This window comes from Amphiura filiformis, chromosome 20 (assembly GCF_039555335.1).
Source record: "Amphiura filiformis chromosome 20, Afil_fr2py, whole genome shotgun sequence".
NCBI lineage: Eukaryota > Metazoa > Echinodermata > Ophiuroidea > Amphilepidida > Amphiuridae > Amphiura > Amphiura filiformis.
In genome coordinates, this window is record NC_092647.1 from 30861808 (window position 1) to 30884373 (window position 22566).

Below are 22566 nucleotides of genomic sequence, written 5' to 3' on the forward strand. Positions count from 1 at the left end.
AAACACTAATCCAAAATTTGTATGTACATATTCTTTTGAAAAATATTCTTTACAGTGCTACTTATAGCACTCGATATGCCTTTTGCTACACTATAAATGTACATTGACGAGGAGCAGTATAATCAGGGCAGGATTTACAATTGGGCCAGATGGGCTCTGGGCCCCAAAAATTGTCCTGTACATCTTCCTTTTTAGCCAGAAAAACGCATTTTGGTCAAAAATCGGGCAAAATTGCACAATTTTGGCCCTTCAAATAGTACAATTCACCTTCATTTGGGGCTAAAGTAGTCTGAAATTGATTTTTTTTGCACACTTTGTGCCCAAATGTCTTGGTAAGAATCAGAACAAAATATTTTTGTATAGAGGCCTTGCATGTGACGTATCATCCCGTAAATATGGCGGACTACTCAAATGCATTCAACAAAAGCATGATTGCAATCTACCGTGACAGTTCGTCCCCACACATAACCCTGCACTACGATCAAATAGGTTGATGACAACATTTGATTGAATGGACTGCACTCCGCCATAACTACGATGAAGGACACCGGTACAAATCCTTTGTTTGGAGCCAATCGATAATTTCATGCAGGGCCTCTATACCTCTATTAATTTATCCATTGCCATGCCACTATCGATCTTATACGTAAATCAAAACATGGCTACTTGAGTGTACTGCCTTCCTCACGGTGAGTTTGAGGGCCTCCAAATTTTGGCCTGGCCCAGGGCCCCCAGAAAGGTAAATCCGGCCCTGTGTACAATCTTAGTCATTTCATTTAACTGACAAACTTTAAAAATGAACCTGGGGCAAAACAGAAATGTATCTCAACAACAGTGTAGAAGATGTGAAACAGGATGATTAATGATTACTAATTAATAATTTAAAAAACAAGATTGTACACACATATGAGACCAGCATTCTACGTAGATAATAATAATAATAAGCATTTGAATACATGAATCCAAAACCCACCCAAGTCCATGGGAAGTGATTTTGAGAAAAAAACCTCTGTATCATTTTAATTCCTTCAGTTATATTTACCATGTCAATATGGTAAGTTGTACGTGCAAATGGGTGGGTTAAACTGTATTAGGTATGACGATTAGCATTTCAGGGACTTCGTGGGGTTCATGTTAAATTCTGGACTTGGGTGGTTTTTTGAATCATATACTAAGACAATAATGTTGGAATGAGATTACCACTAGTAAGATAATACAAAATAAAGCACACAGTTATGTATAATGTTGATAAGCATTCTGCCATGTAATATAAATCACCCACTTTCCTTGATTAAACCCATTTTTTTTCAAAAGTCACTCTCCAGCAATGAATGTGTTACAAGTGGACTTTTATACATACTGGATTTCAATCAATGTGTTACAAGACTCAAATCATGGACTTGGGTTGATTCTTTCATACATGCTATTTTTCACATGTATGCTCAATAGACACAGAGGATGAATTTGAGTTGTTCTTTCATACATATGACAGGCCTATGTATAGCAACTCTTTTCCATGCTTAACTCAATTTGGCCAAAGAATGGACTTGGGTGGCTTTTGTATTCATATATTCATTTGTAATGCGCCATCAATCTAGTAGAACTATTCCGAGGCGCAGACATGAAAAAACAAATGAGTACAATTAAACATTAACATATACTTTTAAGTTAAGAAAATACATACATCAGTTATGTTTTGTATATGCTTTGTTAAATAAATTAGTCTTAAAACAAGTTCTTAAAAGTCTGAAAAGAATCACAGTTTCTTATATTCAGAGGTAAAAAGTTCCAAAGCGTGGGTGCAACAACAGAAAAGGCTCGGTCTACGTCTCCTAGATGAAGCCCGGGAGATGAAGCCCGTGGAACGACAAGTAATTGTTTATCAGAAGTGTGCGACTCAGAATATAAGGAAGAAGAAGATTCAATAAATACTATGGTGCAGTACCATTCAAAGCTTTCCCAGTTAAAAGGAGTATTTTGTAGTCAATTCTCTCACGAATAGGTAGCCAGTGAAGATCTTTTAATATAGGAGTTATGTGATCAAATTTTCTTGTCTTTGTAAGAATACGAGCAGCAGCATTTTGTGCGAGTTGAAGTTTGCGTACCCGGGGCGAAGTAAGCGATCAGTGATGAATGGTGGTTGCAGCAGTTTCATCTGTTTCATTGCATGCCCTATTGATTTGTACACAAAGCGTTCACCATGTTCACGAACAGGAGAATTAGCGCGTCGTGCTTCCATTGATAAGCACGTTAAAATTAGCATCGTGCTTTAATTGATTAGAACACAAAAGTGCAACTTTTAATTTCGTTTCCTTAGGTTTTAGATCACCGTTTCTTAATTTTCAACAAATAAGGTCTTCAATCAGAGCTAAAGAGTACAGGTCTTGGCTGCTTGTTTTAATTTTGACATATTTGTCTTTGTTTGGGATATACAGGGGTTAACATAACTGGTACTTAATTCTTTTGCTTACTGTATATCTCTTTGCGCAGTCTAGAAAAAGGCAAGGAGAACTTTTTTCTATACCATAAGAAACCAAGGACATGAAGAAATATACGCAGCAACTACAACAATGATGACAGCACCAATGATGACAGCAAAAACTGATGTTTCAGGACCAGTGGCATGAAGACAACGGGGAAGATCCGATGACCAATTTCCATCATCGTTGCAGGTCAATCTGGAAGAGCCTTCTAAAGTGTAGCCATCGTCACAAGTGATGTCCAGAGTCGAATTGACCAAGTACACATGTCCTGATATTTGACCATTTTCTACCATTCCTGGAACACCACAACTGACACTGTTGACAGATTTCTGAATAATATCAAAGGTTGCTGATACCGCGAGAGTCTCGGTAGCAAATGACACGCTTCCTGTCGATGCCGCATCGAAAATACACTCGAAGGAATCAACACACAAATCTTTGATTTCTTGACTCACATCGTCCGGATTTGGAACGTCCAAAGTTGGTGTAAAATTAGGAAAGTGATACGTTTTGTAATCGTAAGGAGAAGAATAGGTAAAGATCGAGTCCTCCTTTGCAACCAGCCAGTTTAAACCATAGTCATGTATTTCTTTTAAAGAAAATTTACCATTCATGATTGTGCCATTTGGAAACTGGAAATCGTCTTCTGGATCGCCATTAAAATTCCCTAAGAGCCCTTGGACTTGGCCTTGAAACTTTTTATTCAGTTGAACGATGAAAGACATAAAGTCAGCTTTCGTGTAGACAACCAATGCAATGCCAGCTTTGAAAACCAGTTTAATTTCCGATAAATCTGACGCTGAACTTATTTGCACGCCAGGGAGATTGTGGACTCTTATCGGGCTAGAAGTGAGACGAAGTGGCTGGCCGTTAATGAGAACAAGAGTCTTGTTCGTTTTCAATTTCTCTACCTGAATCGTAGCCGAGTCGTTAGTTTGAAATACAAATGCCGTGTAAACAGTTGCCTTTGTGTCGCGGTATACCTCCATACGAGCTTGGAAGATTAGACTATGCACCATGGACGATACCATCAGGAATTCTGCGGCTCCATTAAAGGTGAATTGTTTCCTATCAAGAGTTGTTATGTGAGGATCCCCATAACTTCTTGCAGGTCGAGGAGGATTGTATCGTGAGCAGTCTTCAGCCGTTTTAGAGCGACGATGTTCATAGTATTTGTTGCATCTGTTGGAAAACTTGCAGCAGGCAAGCCATGGTAACACATCATACGTTTGATGATGCCAAAAATGATCAACAGGACTGTATCTGTCGACTGTTCCGCCACCAGGAGGACCAATTAGGATAAGGCCATTGTTTCCATAACAACACTGTTGGCCCGATCCACCAGCTGCTGATGTTGTTGATCTGAAACAGTTAGTAGCACCAGGATGAAAGAACTGCATCTGGGCATCGTTCGATAGTACGAAGTTGTAATCGGCGTTAGCTTGTGTGAATATGCATGGACACGGTGGTGTATCTGGTATTTCTTCTGATAGTAATGTTTCAATATATGCTTCGCAATCATGATAGTTTGAAGTAATTAACACACCACTTCTTATTAGTACACGTCCCCGGGATCCTTGTCTGTGTACTTCAGTTGAGGTTAGAGAAAAAACAAACAACGGTGTCCATCCCTTTTCATTATTCACATTTTTATCATCCAAGAGTGACTGTACGAGTGTTGGGAGAATCGTAAAATGTCCGTTGTTTCCAATAGTCATTATCTTCTTTTCTTTGTGCCTCAAAACTGCCATTCCGTTGCTGTCGATATATAAGTTTTCTATAGACACCTCAACGCGTGAAGTACTATTTCCCATGACCTCAGGGTCCCATGAGAACTCGATTAGATCATCCACTTGAAGATCAATGACTTTACCTCGTCTTTCCCAATTGGCCTGTTGTACCGTTAAAAGTGGTGGCAAATCTTCTTGAGATGCCACGTAAATGTTGCTGGAATACGGAAATGTATTACCATCGTCTAGAGACACCTGGACAGTTGTCAGCCCACTCTGGTAAAAGACAGGTGTTTCACACATAACAGAATACGAACTGACACCTTCGCCAGGTACAACGACTTCTCCAACACCTGTTGCAAATTTGCATTTCGCATTTTCATACCGTCCTGGGTTGCTTCGTTGACGACAAGAAACGGTAACTTGAAGCTTTTCTCCGCCAATCTCACGAACATAATAGGGCGATACACTCAGGAGTTGATTGTTGCTTGGTAGGGAGAGTCCAGCAGGATAGCCATAGGATTCATACTTCTCATACCCATAGACAATGACTGACAAAGATGATGCAGTTGAATCGGTTTGCTCTACATAGTGGAATCCTTCTCCTTTTGCAAGTTGAGATGTGATCAATATGTAATCTGTATTTGGAACATCAGTTAGCTGTGAACTTAGATTGATGATAGGCAGACCATTTAGAAGGACTGTTTGTTCAGATCCTCTTTTGACGACAATATTGATAAAGTTAAAGAATCCTTGGGAATCTTCTCCGGAATGTGGCGGTGTTGAGAAACCGAATGCGTCTCCAAATTGGTCTTCAGAAGGAATATGTATCAACGAAGGGTCCACGATTGAGCCATCGATCGATGCTAAAAGCTGCATCATCAACGTTGGACTGCTGGATGTAACAAGCCCAGACCCCGTTAGACTTCCTTCCCAAAATTTACCTGCATTTAGGACCTGCGATGAAAACCCCGGTATTGTCACCGTAGTATTGTCGAAATAAGCAATAACGTTGTAAAAGTTCGAATCAGATTTACGAAATGCGGTGTATATATGTCTCTGGCCCCAACTTTTCACAGGAATCAATTGCTCCGTTAATGTGTCACATGCTGCTGACCGTAGGGTTTTTACGCACATGCTACCACTAAAAACCGCAACAGGTTTGTCACTTTGAATAATAGTCCCCGTCAGTACGCCTCCGGGTAGACTTTGAATTTGAACCGATTCCAAGTCATTCATCATGAAACTGAACACGTCGCCGTCGTTGTAGGTTTTTCCCTCAAACGTTACTGGAAGTGTGGCGCGTAAGGTAATCTGGACTGAGGTTGAATCATTCGTACCAATAACTGCAAACAGTGATGGGTATTTCTCGATCCCCTTTGGTGTCACTACGACGTACTGCATTCCAATGTTGTTTACGGAGATACCGAGGAAGCCGTCTGTTGAATAGGATTGAAAACTAAGACCGTAGACTGAGACCTCGCTGGAAGCAGAAACCTTGACGCCTTTTAAGCTTCTTTCTACACCGTTCATCATATATTCCATAGGAAGATTTACTCTCTGAAATCCACGAGCTTTAATATGGATTGTCTGTTGCAATGGTTGGCCTGCCACTTGATGCTTACTGCTAATGGTCACTTCGGTGTCCTGGTCACTTACGGCCACCACAATAATAAAAAGCTGACTTGTATCTCTTCTGCTGCCATCGTGATTTTCAGTGAATCCTATTATAAAATCTTTTCCTCTCGATATTCCTTGACATTCAGTTGAAGTGACTGAACATTTGACCGCTAACAGATTATGGATCATCAGAGTGAGAAAGATCACTAACCACAGATGTTCGCTGTTAGAATTCTTCATTCTGAAATACAAAAAAGTGAAGGTCTGCGTTAGCAACTGTTTACGTTTATTAGACACCAATACATAATACATTACAGCTGTCTTACACAAAACTTTCAATTTCACTTCACAACTTCAGTCCCATGATGTTTTCTATCAGTGACTGAGGTACGTTGACCACAAAAACATGTATTGTCATTCGAGACGGAGAAATAAAGTTAAACTATGTGGGAAATTAAATATGAGAAAGGTTTTTAAAACAAGTCTCCACATACATAAATGACAGACAGTGAACAAATTTCACTGACCATCCAGAAATTTTTTCACTGTCTGTCATTTATGTATGTGGAGACTTGTTTTAAAAACATTTCTCATATGTATTGTCATATTTCCATAGTTAGGTCAATGCGTTATATAAGATAAGCTCCCCTTATTCAATGTTGTATACCAAACGCCGCGGTTTTTTTTTTTTTTTTTTGATGTGCTATACCGTAGAACCTCGTCTGCAAGCATATAGAGTGCTTCTGATGAAAGCTAAATTAATCCAGGCGCCATCATGGAGTTTGAGCAAATAAATTACAGATCCAAGCATACAAACAAATGTCATTGTAAGACTAATCTATCGTATTGGCCGGTCACGCTAAATTCTGCTTCCAACGCATTTTACAGATTGTAATACAATCGCCCGTTTTTTAATATGGCCACTATTTAAGGGGGTTAGTTACTTTTTGTAATGTTTATATACATCATTAAGAATTGTCAAAAATGATATGGGCACAAGATGGACACTGCATGTAAGGGATTGCACGGAAATGACATGCAAATTGAGCAAAGAACAACGAAGTGAAATATTCAAAGTGATGGCCTATTCAAAGTGATGGCCTAAGTAACAAAGCAAAATAATTTTAACCAAACTAACAACAATTGTTTTTGTTTAAACAACGGTATTAGGGAGTGTTCATTAATACTTTGGTAGGGGGGCTGGTCTAACTCAAATTTTTCGCTCGAAAACTTTTTTGACCCCCCCTCGATGGACCGCTAAACTTTTTGACCCCCTCTTTTGACAGACAAAACTTTTTGACCCCCCCCATTATCGTATAACAAACATTATACTTAATAATGTTGTTTCCAGTGGTGTGGTATCTGGGTCACATGTCATTGAGGAAGGCAAATGTTTGAAACATTCCCGGTGGGACAATTGCGCATGAAATGCAAGCACAATGAAATTTTCATTTTATACTTAATTTAGATTTGTCCCAAATCAGGGTGTTTATCTGATTTTACAGGGATAAATGAAATAGAGGATTTATTTGGAGGTTCATAGGCACATCAGCATATAATTTGGATCCGTGGCTATTATGATAGTACAAATGCGCGCGAACCGCGCAAAAAATTTGGCCATATTGAAGCTTGAATGGTCAAATATTGTTAAAATTGGAACTAATTTATGCAAAAAGTTAAAATGATCAAATATGAGATTAATTTGGTCACGCAAATGTACACATCAGTTTTGGCCACCAAAGACCGTGGCACCTGGGCCTGTGCCCACTCTGTCTTATGGTAAATCTACCCATGGGCCTACATTGTATGTGTACAAAATAATTTTGCAATGAGAAATAGTAAACTATTTATTTGCAATTATTTTCTTGATTTAGTTGTATTTTGATCAGATTGGTACATAATCATGTTTGTAGCCTACTTTGAAGAGATATAAAATTCTATGATAAAAAGTGCCAGTATTTCTTAGACAACCCAGATGTTGCATGTTGCTGATCATCTTTAATGTTATATTAATTAATAGATATGTGTACACTAAGTGCCATCATTTTTTCAAAGAAAAGCACTGAAAACCAAAACTTGCCCATGTTAAAAGTGATATAGAGGGTCTCAATGCGCGCGAAGCGCGCAAAAATTTTGGGTTTTTAAAGGGGAAAACTTTTTTGACCCCCCTTTCCTACCACCTAAAACTTTTTGGTCCCCCCTCTTTTAAGGTCCAAAACTTTTTGGCCCCCCCCTCCCTTTTTACCAGCCCCCCCCCACCAAAGTATTTCTGAACACTCCCTTATAATCTTATATCAGACCAAAGCAAAGTATAAAATAGTTTATTATCCAGATTGAAGGCAGATGTTTTTTTCAAATTACACAATACACAATTTTAAAAGCCAAGCTGTACAATACAAGTACAATACGTGAGTAGAAAAAAAGGAGAAATGAAGTATACAGCGAAAGCAATTAAATACATATTCAGTTCAATAGTAAATAAATTGAAACAGGCAAACACGGTATCAAATTAAATTAAAAAAATACCAAACATGGATAATAACACAAACATTACAAATGTGGCGAAGCAAAAACATCTACACCGGGTATAATGTTAACTTGAATGAGCAAGACACATTCATGAGAGCAAACCGAAAAAAATCAATAATCTTTATCTCCATTAACTTGTAGTTGTAAAATGGAAAGGTCCATTAAAAAGAAATATAAAAATGCTAATTCAGGCCCGGCGCAAGGGATTTATAAATGGTGCGGCGCTAGAAATATACTATCCCATTCGAGCGTAGTGAGTGAAGCGAGCGGAGCGTCTAACGGCGTGTGGTGCAGGGGCCCGCTTTAGGGCCCCTGGAAAAATTTTGTTTCTGGATGCGCTTAGGGGCCATTTCCTGTTGTTTTTTAAACAAAATACGGATATTCTAGACCTAAGTTAACACCAAAATAAGGTCCCGGTTGCGCGAGAATCACGAAAAAAAATTCACTCTATTATAATTTCCCCAATTTGCAATGGTAAATATGCAGATTAAGAACTTCACATTTATAAAACCTGGGAAAGGGGGGGGTGGTGCCGCTGAGAATTTGAAAGTAGACCCATCAATATATACAAGGTGTCAAGAGCGGATCCAGGACTGCTTCCCCGGGGTGCTTTAAAATAAAATATTGTAAATGTAAAAAAATGTGCGAGAAGCGAGCATCGCATCGCGCTTGCCCGACGCAGGGGGGTGTCTGAGGGGGATATGCCCCCCTGAGAAGTAAGAAACTTTTTGCAAAATGAAGACCTAATTGAAGCGATTTGGTGGACCATAAGTGGACCATTTTGTCTTTATTAGTGTGTAAAAAAAGCCGACAATTTGTGAAATGACATGGCATGAAGCCTTTCGTGGACAAGTTTTCCCTATTGTTGTAGGCCTATGTTTAAACATAAATGGGCAAATGTTGAAAGCAGAAGCGAAAATGGACACTTGTTTATCCACTACGCAAGAGGGTGTCAGAGGGGGATATTCCCCCATCGGAGCTGAGAAGTTGGAAAATTTTGCAAAATGCGATTTGGTGGACCATTTTGGCACTATTAGTGTGTAAAATTTAGTTAGAACATGTTGAAAAAGCCGAAAATATTTGTGAATGACGGCCCGTCCATATGAAACCTTTTGTGAACAAGTTTTCCCTATTATTGTCGTCTAGTGACTTTGGTGACAAAATGTGATAGGCCCTGCATATCGGCGGGCCCGCAGTAATTTGCACATGCTTTTGGTACGAGGACCCGCCTTCAAGTAATGCCTAAAATAATCGCAGGCCTATTATATTATAGGGCCTACTTCCGATCGACCCGACTGTGCGGTTTTTTAAGCTTTTTTAGGCATGGACCTACTCAATTACGTGCAATTTAACTTTTTCTCTCCTCCTCTCTCATTTCCTCTTTTTTGTGGGAGGAGGGCCCGCCCCCATAAACCGCACCTGCTGTAAAGTTATGACCAATACGGGGGTCCAGTGTGTTGGAAGGGGCAGCGTCCCCTTGCCTAGGGAAATTTTGCATTTCTGAACTCAATTCGCCCGATTTGGTGCATACTTTTTTCTTTCTTTCTTTCACTCTATCTTCCTTTTTCTCTCTCTCTCTCTCTCTCTCTTTTTTTTTTTTTTTTGCTTTGCTCAAAACAGTCACCTACCTGGACAACCGATTCTTTAGAAATGCTTAGTCGCGCTAAAAGTCGATCGATACATGTTAAAATCAGCACAATTCAGAGATACACCTTTTTGCTATGAAATTAATTTTCTCGGTCAAATATAAAGCAATTTTTTTTTTCTTCAGTAATGTCAGTTAAAAACTTGGTGCTTGGATATACATTTTTTTTAAATCCTGGTGTTAAAATTAAGCATCAAATTGTATCTTTTAGTGTGATATTTTTGATTTTTATAGGCCTTGAGTTCGCCTGCGAGCTTTTTACGGAATTGATTTTTTAGCGTCTCAAACTATATAGTTTGCTAAAGAAAGATATTTCCCACCTCTGTAAAGCACATCGTGTGGGTCTATATATTATAGTTTTGTCAGAATTTCCGTTTTTATTTTACCCTTTTTCCCTTCATGCTCTGAAAATGTCAAACTCGGTGCTTTTTATCTCGTGCGCAACCAGCAGAAATAGTCGATATTTTCATTGTTGTCATCCAGGGCAATTTTCCATTGAAAAGCAAAGATCATGAAGATTGCCCGACTAGCGATTTGGTAGCCCAAATCCCCAATTATTGGTATAAAATGAGGTGAATTTTAAAAATTTGCTCCCGTGATAGCCTGCAATTTCAATTTATATATGGGCAATTCCACGGTAAGGCCGTATAAAATTAATGTTTTGGTTCTCGTCCAGAGGATTTTCATGAATTGATGAGGGAGGAGGTGTTTTTTTTTTTTTTTTTTTCCAATGTAAAATTAGCATTGTCAGTAGTTTTCGGTCTTCTCCAACAGTGCTCGAGGAAACGATGAGGCCCTTTTTTTTTTTTTTTTTTTTTGTTTTTGAGGGATAAACTTCCTTGTGAACCTTTAAAAGACTTGAAGTGTTTCTTTTTTTCTAATAAACTTATTTATATGTATGAAGATTTCATAAATCATTCCAAAGTCTAAAAAATTGAAAAATCTAAAAAAAAAAAAAAATCTGACAAATCCCAGAAATTGAGGAGGGAGGGGACGAGAACCAAAATATTAATTTTACACGGCCTAACTCGTGCTACACTTTATGGCGTCCTTTTACATACTTTGTGCTCCAGCTTTTAAATTGATTTGATTGGAATCTGTATTTTTTGTATTTTAATACCCAACATTCAAGGCTAGATCCTCATAGTATTGCTAATTCAGGATATCAACTTTTGTATGTATGGGACAGCTGTAAAAATCGGTAACTCGTGCTACGAGCAGAGGACATGCTTAAAAATCACACATTTTTATTTTGATGGTGTGCTAAAACAAAAAACACTATAGCCTTATTGATTATATGATAAATAATTGCTATAATAAGGTTTGTTTTGGTATACCTTAAAAAGTTGTGCCCCTCATAGTTTTACATTGACTGGCAAAAAACATGGTAACTCGTGCTACGGTAACTCGTGCTACAGTTTGTCCGGCCATATATAAAATGGTATTGTTCATCTAAATGTCAATTTTTTTGATAACAATTCCTCAACAACTGGTGTAATGATCAAATAACTCAATCTATGTACAAATAACCCCCAAATAACCCATCTATGTACAAATAACACTATTCAGTGTATGTAGCAGCATACGTACCACACACATTTACATACAAACATCCCAGCCTTACATACGCCTTGCTTGATCCTGTTTGGATATTTTATTCTAGGGCTTAAATTTAAACAGTTAAATTGAACAGTCAACAATTGATAAAACTTTTACTTCCATGTTATTTGACTCTAAATTCCCTCACAAAACTTGTAATGTTCATGGTTATTTGCTCTGTAAGTTTTTTAAAAATTGCTTTCTGAGTTATAGAATGTTTGGTCATCTTTTGGTTGAGACCATTTCCTGCTTGGTGCAAATACTCTAGTTTGCCCCATTTCAATCACTTCACTAAGCTGGAAAATGAGCCTCATTACACTCAACAACAAACCAATTTCCAATACAAATCTCAGAACTACACAAATCTCAGTATCAACAATGTCACTGTGGCTGTTAATCTCAGGATTTCCAGTATCTATTTTGTTTGTTTTATTTCTTCTTTTGCCTCGGTTACTCATTCAGTGGATGTTTTAAGGTATCCTCTGAGGCCCATATTAATTGATTGGTTCTTAGGCTAGATCCTAGCGGGTGGAGGGCTAAAAATTGTGGTTGCATCATTTTGACCAGGTATTGATAGTGGGATATATGCTAAATAGCATGTTTTTTTTAGAGAGACTGTACAATGTAAAGTCTTTTGATTCTTAAAAAAAGGACTTTATTGGTGTGTGCAAAAATTTGGTATAAATAAATTTACACTATTTTGGCACATGATCGGGGTGGAAACTGGCTCCTTGAATCTTATCTCTATCTTTGCCTTCCATATTTTTACTTTAATTTTCCTGCGACAGGAGGTCACTTTTCTCTTTAATTTTTGGCCCCCACACATGTGTGGTTGCCTGGTTGTTTGTTTCTTTCTTTCTTTGTTTGGCTGTCCGGGCGGAAGCAAATTCATTAATCCACTATACAGCTCCAACACAATAACTACAAACTTGGTACCGGTACTGGTGATAGAATAATGGTGGCTTGATGTGCTGTGTAGTTTTTTGTTATGTTATTTGCATATCATATGAATATTAATGAGCTTATTTACAAATTTTGCCTACATTTTCATTAATCCACTTTGCAGCATTATAAACACAATAACCAATCAACTTCAAACTTGGTTTGGTTGGATATGGTGGCCTGATGTGCTGTATAATTTTGTGTCATGTTATTTGCATATTTATGAATATTAATGAGCTTATTTGCATATTTATGAATATTAATGAGCTTATTTGCATATTGTATATTATTTTTTATTTACAAACCTTTGTTATTTACACACTTGTGTGTGAGGGTGTATGGGCACCTTAATTACGAACTGCAGAATTCTAGTTTGTCATGGGGCAGGCTTCCCCCTTTCCCCCCCCCCCCCCCACACTGGCTACACTGCTGCTAGAAAGCTGTTACCAATATCATGGTCACATATAAATGCATATTCATGTAGTTGGGAGATCCTCTATTGCTGCCAAGTGGTAGATTTTGCATTACCTTTGCTGGTACAGGGGGAAGTGGGCTATGGTAACTCGTGCTACATCGGTAACTCGTGCTACTGGTAACTCGTGCTACAGTTTTAAATGGGTCATTATTATGTGATGGATAGTGTTTTGTATATTAATTTCTTATTTTTACTCAAGGCACTACTAGTAGAAGGAAAATAATAAGTGGCATCAATTAAATTGCCAACATTTTGAAAATATATAAAAAAAATGCATCTTTCGGTAACTCGTGCTACGCCATATTTAGTGCTATGAAAACGCAATGAAAGAAAAAAAATAGTGGGGGATTATTTAAAATGTGTTGGATGTTTCTTGAAGACCATATTTCAGAGATATAAAATGTATCAAATTTAAAAGAAAAGTGCCCATGTTTAATAAAATAGGCCCACTTGGAAAATATCTAAGTTGAACAGGAGTTTTTCACTTAAAATACACTCTCCAAAGAAACTTTAAAAAAAAAACCAAAATGTTAGAAAAATGCCGAAAAAAATTTATAACTTGAACCTTACATCTGTTTGGAATAATATAAAAGTTAAAAGAAATATATATTGGCAATTTCATTTTTTTGAGTCATGTCCACTTTTGCTTGGAATTGCCCATATATGGATTCCATGATTATGAAAACCATTTTGTCTGTCTGTGTGTTTGTTTACCTAGGTTAGTCCGTATTAAGAGACGCACGCTTGAGGTTCATGAAAATCCACGGTCCAAACCTAGAAACATTAGCGTGTTATTATACGGGATTTTAATCTTCTGTCCCTCCTATCTCCATGTGAATTTTGTATAACCTACCCCCCCCATCGCGGGTTGCCATTTTCATTACACCCTTCAGACTTGTGTTCGGGTTTCTGTAGAGATTCATCAGTGTTCGGGTTTGTTTCTAATTTGACATGTAGGCCTATATATAGGCCTAACCATATTTGTCATAATTAAGCGCTATACCTAAATGTATAGCTATGCTATATATTATTATGTAATATCATGTACATGTAGGCCTATAGGGTGGGGTGGGTGCAGAGGTGTGTGAGGTGGGTAGTGGGGGTGTATGTAGGGAAACTTTGGTGTGGTAATCAACACACTTTAACCATGACTTTCAATGCAAGGCTTATTGTTGCCACAAATGTTTGTTTTTTTTCCTTAAGGTTATTTAATAAGTTTTATAAACTTCCATGTTTAACCTGGTATTGTTTTGGCTGCTTCATTAGGGCCTATGACTTTCGGCGGGTTTCCAAAAGCAGTTTCAAACAAACACAAACAAAAGGCACCATACCCAGTCACCTTCATGACAATTGAAACACTACGTCAAGTATTAACATCCAAGTTATTCTGTTTTTAGGCAAGCAATTTTAAATAATTGCTTGAACAGGTTTTGTTTAAAAACAAAAACCTGTTTAAGTTAACAATGAAAATGAATGGTTCTTATAAGGCACAATCTCTGATGAGGAACTCAAAGCGCGTAAAGCACGAAATTTACAAACAAACATAAAACAATCAATTTATAAAGATGTTTAAAAACAAAAACCTGTTTAAGTTAACAATGATAATGAACGGTTCTTATAAGCCACAATCTCTGATGGTTCTTATAAGGACAATCTATTTCTGGCGTTTAAATAACGAAAGTCTGGGGCGTTACGCCGGGGCGTTACGAAGGTTATTTCTTTGGAAGTGTGTTCCAAACAGTTTGCTTGATCATAAAACATACAGCGTAATATAATGTTTTGTAAAAGAAAGTTTTGTTTAAAATATTGCCCAATTGCATGTAAGCCTTCGGGCAAAGTTGTTTTGAGGAGAAGCAAATTTCAACACATTGGTCCGAATCACTCACCAGTACGACAGCAACTTAGCTCACTTCCGGTAATTTTTACCGGCGTGACCTTTGCTGTTACGTAACGTAATGTTGTAAATCAGGTGGCAATTACAGTTTTTCAGAAAACATCAAAAAATGGAATACATGAGTGGTTTCTCCCTTCATTTCCATATTGAGCCCATAGATAAGATATGAAACATGAGTATAAGGCAAACAGTAACGTGTAAAAGTCCAATTATTGTGGAGAAAATGAATGTTTATTGTGCGCGAAGTAGCCTAAAAATGAAAAAAAAATGCATGTCACGATCACCAAAATGGTTATATCTGCAACTATGCGTCAACGCCGGTCGTATGCTTTTCTGTAATGATAGACATTAGCTAACTTGAGCTTGTATTAAATTTTCAGCGAAAATGATTGGTGGAACAATCGAGTCGTAGGTTGGAAAGTTGCTTTCAAAACGGCTTCCCCTCGCAATCGTGCGTGACCATAAGTGACCAGTGTCAGCAGGAAAATTAACAGCCGGCCTTGTCCATATAATCGATTAATAATTGTCAGGATCGTCCAGTTGACTACAGTGATATTTATTTATTCATACAAAATACTGCCCTGTCATACAAAATATCGAAGTCAATATAAAACGTAATTTCAAGCCATTTGACTGAACTTACAAACAGTTTATAAAAGATTATTGTTGAACGAGACACTGAATTAGAAATAACATTGCAAAAGGTACGAGAATAAGTTAGCAGGTTGTGATGGTCTAGTGGCTAAGTCCGTGCCTGAAGTGCGTGAGGTTGGAAGTTCGAACCCTACCATAGCGGGGTTTTTTTGTTGAAAATATTTATGATATTAGTAAACAACTTTCAGGAAGGGTTTCTGATCATTTGAAGCAGAAATAATGAGGTAAAATGAAAGAAAGCATTTGTTTTTATCTTGACCGCTTGTGGTGTTCTATTGAAGATAATTAAAGTTACTCTAGACAACGAAACGCTGATTCCAATTATGTGTATGTCTGGGTATGTAAGAACGGTATAAAAATTACAAATAATATTATGCCAAAATATCAGGTTTGAAATTCGTAAATTATGGCTGACGCTATCTTATTTTTTAATATGTAGGCCTACGCATAAAGAAAAACATTGCAAACGTGTTGCATAGAAATATTTTTAATTGATCATAATCTGATAATACTGACGGGCCTACACCATAGGCCTAACAGAACAAGAGAGAAAAAAATCGAAATGCTGTAGGATTCGAACCTTCAACCTCTCGCACTTCAAACCACGGCGTCAACCACTAGACCATCACAACCTGCTGTAACATACTCGTATCTTTTGCAACCTTATTTCTCATTCAGGGACTCGATCAACAATAATATTTTTAAAACTGCTTTTAAGTTCAGTCAAATGAGGTGATATTACTTTTTATATTGACTTCAATATTTTGTAAGTCAATGCAGTATTTTACTTGAATAAAGAAATATCACTGGAGTCAACTGGACGATTCTGACGATTATTATTCGATATAATGACAAGGCCGGCTGCTATTTTGCTAGTGACACTTGTCACTAACCATGCTAACGGGACACGCACGATTGAGACACGGGCCGTTTTGAGAGTAACTTTACAACCTACGACTCGATTGTTCCACCAATCGTTTTCGCTGAAAATTTAATACAAGCTCAAGTTAGTTAATATCTATCATTACAGAAAAGCATAAGACCAGCGTTTGCTCATAGTTGTAGATATAACCATTTTGGTGATCGTGACATGCAATTTTTCTCATTTTCCCGGCCACTTTGGACATGTTCAAGCTTCTTTATTTTCAATATTATTCAACTTTTACTCGTTTTTTGTTCTTTGCACAAATGTTTGGTATCTTATCCGTGAGCATGGTACACAATTTAAGCAAAAAACGACCCGTGTCTCCCATTTCTGGAGCTATTTCGCTAAAACATGTTTGCCGGCCAAATTTTCAACATTTAGTTACGTAACCCGTGTTCACCAACCCGTAAAAAATTTCTATCGAACAAAAGAGGTCACGAAGTTGCCGTCGTACTGTCACGTGATGATGAAATATCCTCATCGTGCTATAAACATGATCAGTATAGGAGCGCTAGGCCTGGGAATTTCGTTGCTATATTGAAGTTCTGGCAACACTGTATCATGCCGGTATTCCTATTAAACCCAGGGATATCGATCCACAATGCTACAAATGTAGTATTATTAGCCTTATATTTCACGCGTTGATTTTGAAAAAATTTCAGCCGGTGAAAAAAGTGAAATCAAAACGTAAATTCTGACAAAACTATGATATATCGCTCACGGTGATGTGCTTTAGAAAGTTGGGAAAAATCCTTCATTAGCGAACTATATTACTTTGAAAAGCTAAAAGGTTGATCCAAGAAAAGGCTCACGGGCAGAGTTTAAGCCTATCAAAATCGAAAATCTTACACGAAATGACTGAATTTCACGCCTAAGTTTAACACTAGGATTTGAAAAAAAAATAAGTATCAAGCACTACAATTTGACCTGACATTTACTGAAAAAATGAAAATGATTGCATTTCATTTGGCCGAGAAAATTAATTTTACATTGAAAAGGTGTAACTCAAAATTTAGCTCGTTTCAACACCAAATTCGATCGTTTGTATTGCCACATTAAATGACTGAGTGAGCCTTGCTAAGGGGCTGTGCAATAATTATTTTCCCCCCCGGGGGGGTAAAATTTTCGAACGGCCCGCCAAAAATCGCTTGCCCCCCCTCTCAGCCTGCCAAAAATCGCTTGCCCCCCCCCCTCTCGGCCCGCCAAAAATCTTTGCCCCCCCCTTTACACATGCCAAATTTTTGGGTTCCCAATTTTCAAACCTTAAATGGTCTAGATATATGTTGCGAGCGCAGCGAGCAGGAAAATTTGCATATTAAAGCGTTTCCGTACTGTTTTCCTAAGCCTTTTTAGAGCGTTTTATTTAAAAGGCGCCCCATGAATGTGTGCCAGAAAATGCTTGCCCCCCCCTCTCGGCTGGCCAAAATTGCTTGCCCCCCCTTTTGGCTCGCCAAAAATTCTTGCCCCCCAATTTTACCCTCCCCAGGGCTCATAATTATTGCACAGCCCTAAACAAAAGAATCGGTTGTCCAGGTTGCTAACTGAAAACTGGTGCGGCGATCGCCTGACCTGTCGCATAGGTATGCGCCGGCCCTGTAATTGAGCAATAAGTACATAATGCAATGCACTAGTTTTCGAGAGGGGTTACATATTTTTTTTTTTTTTAATATAATTATATTATACGTATGTTTCTGGTATGAATGGGTTTCTCAAAATACAATGCCCATCTATAGGTGGAGAACACTGTGTACTATTTTATCTATCCTGGGAAGTCCCAGGCTGAGAACACTGGGTACTATAATACATGTACTATTTCATATATCTGGGAAAGTCCCATGCTGAGAACACTGGGTGCTATTTCATATATCTGGGAAAGTCCCAGTCCGAATACACTGGCATTGTCTTAGGGACCGTTCACAAACACTTATAAGGGGGGCTGATACAAAAAAAGGGGGCCCTGAAATTTTTTGACCCTCCTAAGGGGGCCCTGAAAAAAATGACCACTGATTTTCCTGGAAAAATTAAGTTTATAATCTTATTCGACAGACGGCTTCCTCGGTATCCCCGTAAACAACATTGGAATGCAGTACTTTTCATATTGGGTTCAGTAAATATTGCATGGAATGCAAAGATCGCTGTAATCATATAAATATTAGCATGCTTATGCCTAATATAAGGTGGTACTACACCCCCTGATAAATTTTGTGACTAATTTTTAATTTTTCTCGAAAAATAATTACACACTGGTAACAAAAGTTATCATATTATAGGGGCAACGAATCCAATTACTTCAGTGAAATTATAGTGATTCAAGTCATGTGTTTCATTATTATGTTAAGAAATGAGCAACATTCTAGCATAGACAGTTCTCTGTCTATGATTCTAGCGGTACCTCTTTTCTTATCTTAAATAGCGTACCGCTTGTCATGAGTCACTGAAATTCCTTGGATTCCTTAATATATATAACTTTTGTTACCAGTATAATGTTATTATTTTTTTGATTATTGCAAAAATAGTCACAAATTTATCAAGTGGTGTAGTACCACCTTAAATTTATACATACCTGGTTGATCAGATTGGGATCCAAACTTATACAACAGGTTTGTATTATGCATATGCTGTTCTCTCTCACTGGACTTGAGCTACTTAGTTAAATCTACTAGGATATTGTGGTGCACGATTTTATGATGTTTCCTTTACGCCTTTAAAAACTTGACTAGTATAATGGTGGAAGTCGTGTTTCGATCTAAGTAGGAATTGCAATATGGAAACTAGGATTGCAACAAAGTCCTCAATGTTGGGATTTCCCGCTCTCATGGAAACTACTGCATAATGACTAGTACTAGTAATACTTTGCTGTGGCCTGACTGGGTATTTAATTATACACATGATAAACACGGAAAGTACCAAACAGCTCTAAACTAAATATATATTGCGCAATTGTCTGACTTATCGTTTGTTTATCTGTTGTTATTGATTAGTTTCCCGAACTCAAAGTATTCCAGCCCTGGATATAAACTCCTCAACAAAAGTTTGGAAAGTTCTTTTCAAGCATCTATATCTCAGGTTATTTGTGACATGTTCACATCATGTTGCACATCAATGGATAGCTACATTACTCCCCTTTACAGTGACACCACATTTGAAACAATCACTTTTTTCACGGCTAAGTCCACATAATTATGGTGAATGTAGTGGGGTCTCAAACAGAATATGCCAAATTGACCATTATTCTGTGCTCAAATAACACCAGTCACCAACCTCAATAGCGATTTGAAAAACCATACGCAGCCAGAACAGCCATCACCTCCTACTCATGTTGCTCACGAGCACATTGCTGTGTGATGGCATTTCATTCTTCAACCAGGATTTGTCGCAGGTCATTCAATAATGTGGTTGAATTGGTTAACGTTACTCCAGCACGCACAACACGATCAAGCTGGTCACACAAGTGTTCAATCGGGTTGAGGTCTGGGCTATATTGGTAGCCCATTCCAATTCCATTCTCTCTACTCCCATATTCTGTAGGTAGTCGTTGACTACCCTGGTTCTTTGGGGCGACTTTATCATCTGCGAGGATTACATTAGGTCCCAGATTGTGAAGATATGGAATTGCAGCTTGGTGCACAGAATAATGGGTCAATTTGGCACATTCTCTTTGTACATTCACAAGACGCGTATTCAGTCAAAAGCGCATGAAACAAATTCCATTGGAAAAGTGACTCGAAATCTAATAATTGTTATTAATCATATTAGGAGTAGATCTCGGGGACAGGGTAATAAATCCCCACAATGTATTGCAAGGGAATGACCCATACACTCACCCCCCCCCCCTCCCCAACCTTCTCTAATCTTCATCTCCATTACGTGCAAAATGGAACGGTCTATTAAAAAGAACCCCCAATCAAGTTTGAAATTTAAAAAAAAATGCACAAAATGCTAATTGAGAAAGTACATAATGCAATGCACTAGTTTTCGAGAGGGGCTATATAAATTATTTTTTCAATATATTGTATGTTTCTGGCATGAATGTTTTTCTGAAACATATATTACCTGGTGACGTCCCAGGCTGAAAACACTGATGGGCACTATTTCATCTCTCTTGGGGAGTCCCAGGCCGAGAACACTGGCCAATATATTTCATATATATCTGGGAAAGGCCCAATCCGAGTGCACTGGCATTGTCTTATTTCATCTATCTGGTGAAGTCCCAGCAGGCTGAGAACACTGGGTCCTACATTCCATCTATATAGGAAATTCTCAAGCCGAGAACACTTGCATTGTCTTATGTCATCAGTCTTGTAGGGGAAGTCCAGTCCGAGAACACTGTGGTCTGGACGGTCCGTTTATCTGCAATAATCACTTATAAGCCATCACAGGGCCTAGTATATGTACGATCATCTAATATATGAAATTGGTTGTTTTTAAATCTGATTTTGCTATATTTGTAAACATTACACATGTTCCAACCAAAATGGAATTCAATCAGTTACGCCGGACCTTTGTATTTGTAGATCAACATATCAATTTCGACCTTATACCTCAGCAGAACTCCACGTTAAACGACAAAAATAGCCAATGTGGTTTCGTTCACGTCACCTCCTTATTTCAGTTTCAAATGCACAGAAACTCTTCCTTACAGTAATATTATTTCAGTATTTTGGGTGAAGAATACAAAATTAAAATTGTACGGAAATCGTACATTTATGGCTTTAAATGAGCACGAGGATTTACCAGGTTTAAAGCCCGGAGGGGGTTCTCCCTGGTTGAAGGTATACGGGGATGTGCCACGGTTTTGGGGTGTGGTTTTGGGGTACCTTTTCACCAATTTTGGTATATCGATGGGTGGGTTTCCAGTGGAGACCAATGCGCCCAATTGGGCGCATTTAGGCAAAAATGCCCCTAAAAGAGCCCAATTAGGGCAAATTTAGGTGCTTTTTGGGTGTTTTTTGTGAAAAATTGGTACAATGGGTGGCAAAAACAGCAAAAAGTAGGTATAGAGAAAGTCAGCATCTGAAAGTTTGCGTGGCACATCCCCGTAATTTTTTTTAAGAACCCCCCGGGGGGTTTAAAGCTTTTAAGTAATTTTGGTATAGGTAGTCCCCCCAACGAACAAGGGTTAGTTTACTTCATAGCATAATTGTTAAGTATAAATAGCCTACATGTAATAGTTGCCCGACTTTAATTCAGTTAATATTGGTTTCAATAAAAATGGCATGGAATGCAAAGATCGCTGTAAATATTTAAAAATATTATCATGATAATGTTAAACTTAAGTTTATACATACCTGGTTCAGGTTAATATCGTGGTGGGATCCACACTTTAATATACAAGGTTTGTGTTGTGCAAATGCTGTTCTCTCTCACTGGACTTAGTGACTTAGTTAGCCCTACTAAAGATATTGAGGTGCACGATTTTATGGTGCTTCCTTTACGCCTTGATAAACTCGACTTTAATAGTGGACATGGTGGAAGTCGTGTTTCGATGTAAGTGGGAATTGTATATGGAAACTAGGATTGCAAGTCCTCCTCAGTGTTGGGGTTTCCCGCTCTCATGCAAGCTACTCCATTACTAACACTTTGCTGTGACCTGGCTGGCTGGGTGTTTAATTATAAACATGATAAACACGGAAAGTACCAAACAGCTCTAAACTAAATATATATAGGCCCTATATTGGGCAACTCTTTCAGTTTTCTTTTGTTCCTTTTCTTTTAAGACGCGCATAAATTAGCCATTCACCACTCTCAAACCAGATCAGTCCGTGGATTTTTGAATAGTAGGCCAGTTTGTCACTTTTAAAACCCGCCGGATCTTCGTCCAATCAAATGATTGTAACTTTGTTTCTTGAGGCCACATTTGATTCAATTGGGTGTCATAATGTGCAGGATTTATTAAACAAATAAAGTTACCCAGATATGGTGGCTTAGTTGTAAAATTGGGATTTGTCCAAGTGTAAGGATACTTTTTGGCACAGTACTCGTAGGCTATATACATCAACAACATCGAAAGCTGAAAATGGGGAGGGGATGACGATTGGAACTTGAGTATATCGTTATCAATTTCATAAAA

General features: G+C 38.0%; 1 protein-coding gene across 2 annotated transcripts; it reads right to left on the reverse strand.

Annotated features, from left to right (window-relative positions):
- Positions 1 to 349: 349 nt before the first annotated feature.
- LOC140142062 (sushi domain-containing protein 2-like) lies at positions 350 to 21951 on the reverse strand. Of its 2 annotated transcripts, none has more exons than XM_072164002.1 (2): positions 21785 to 21951; positions 350 to 6074 (listed from the first exon to the last, which is right to left on the reverse strand). In XM_072164002.1, the coding sequence occupies exon 2, from the start codon at positions 6071 to 6073 to the stop codon at positions 2519 to 2521; it is 3555 nt and encodes a 1184-aa protein (XP_072020103.1). In that variant the 5' UTR covers position 6074; positions 21785 to 21951; the 3' UTR covers positions 350 to 2518. The 2 variants fall into 2 exon arrangements, with proteins under 2 accessions (XP_072020103.1, XP_072020104.1); XM_072164003.1 differs by lacking the exon at positions 21785 to 21951 and adding an exon at positions 19060 to 19143.
- Between the last annotated feature and the right edge of the window lie 615 nt (positions 21952 to 22566).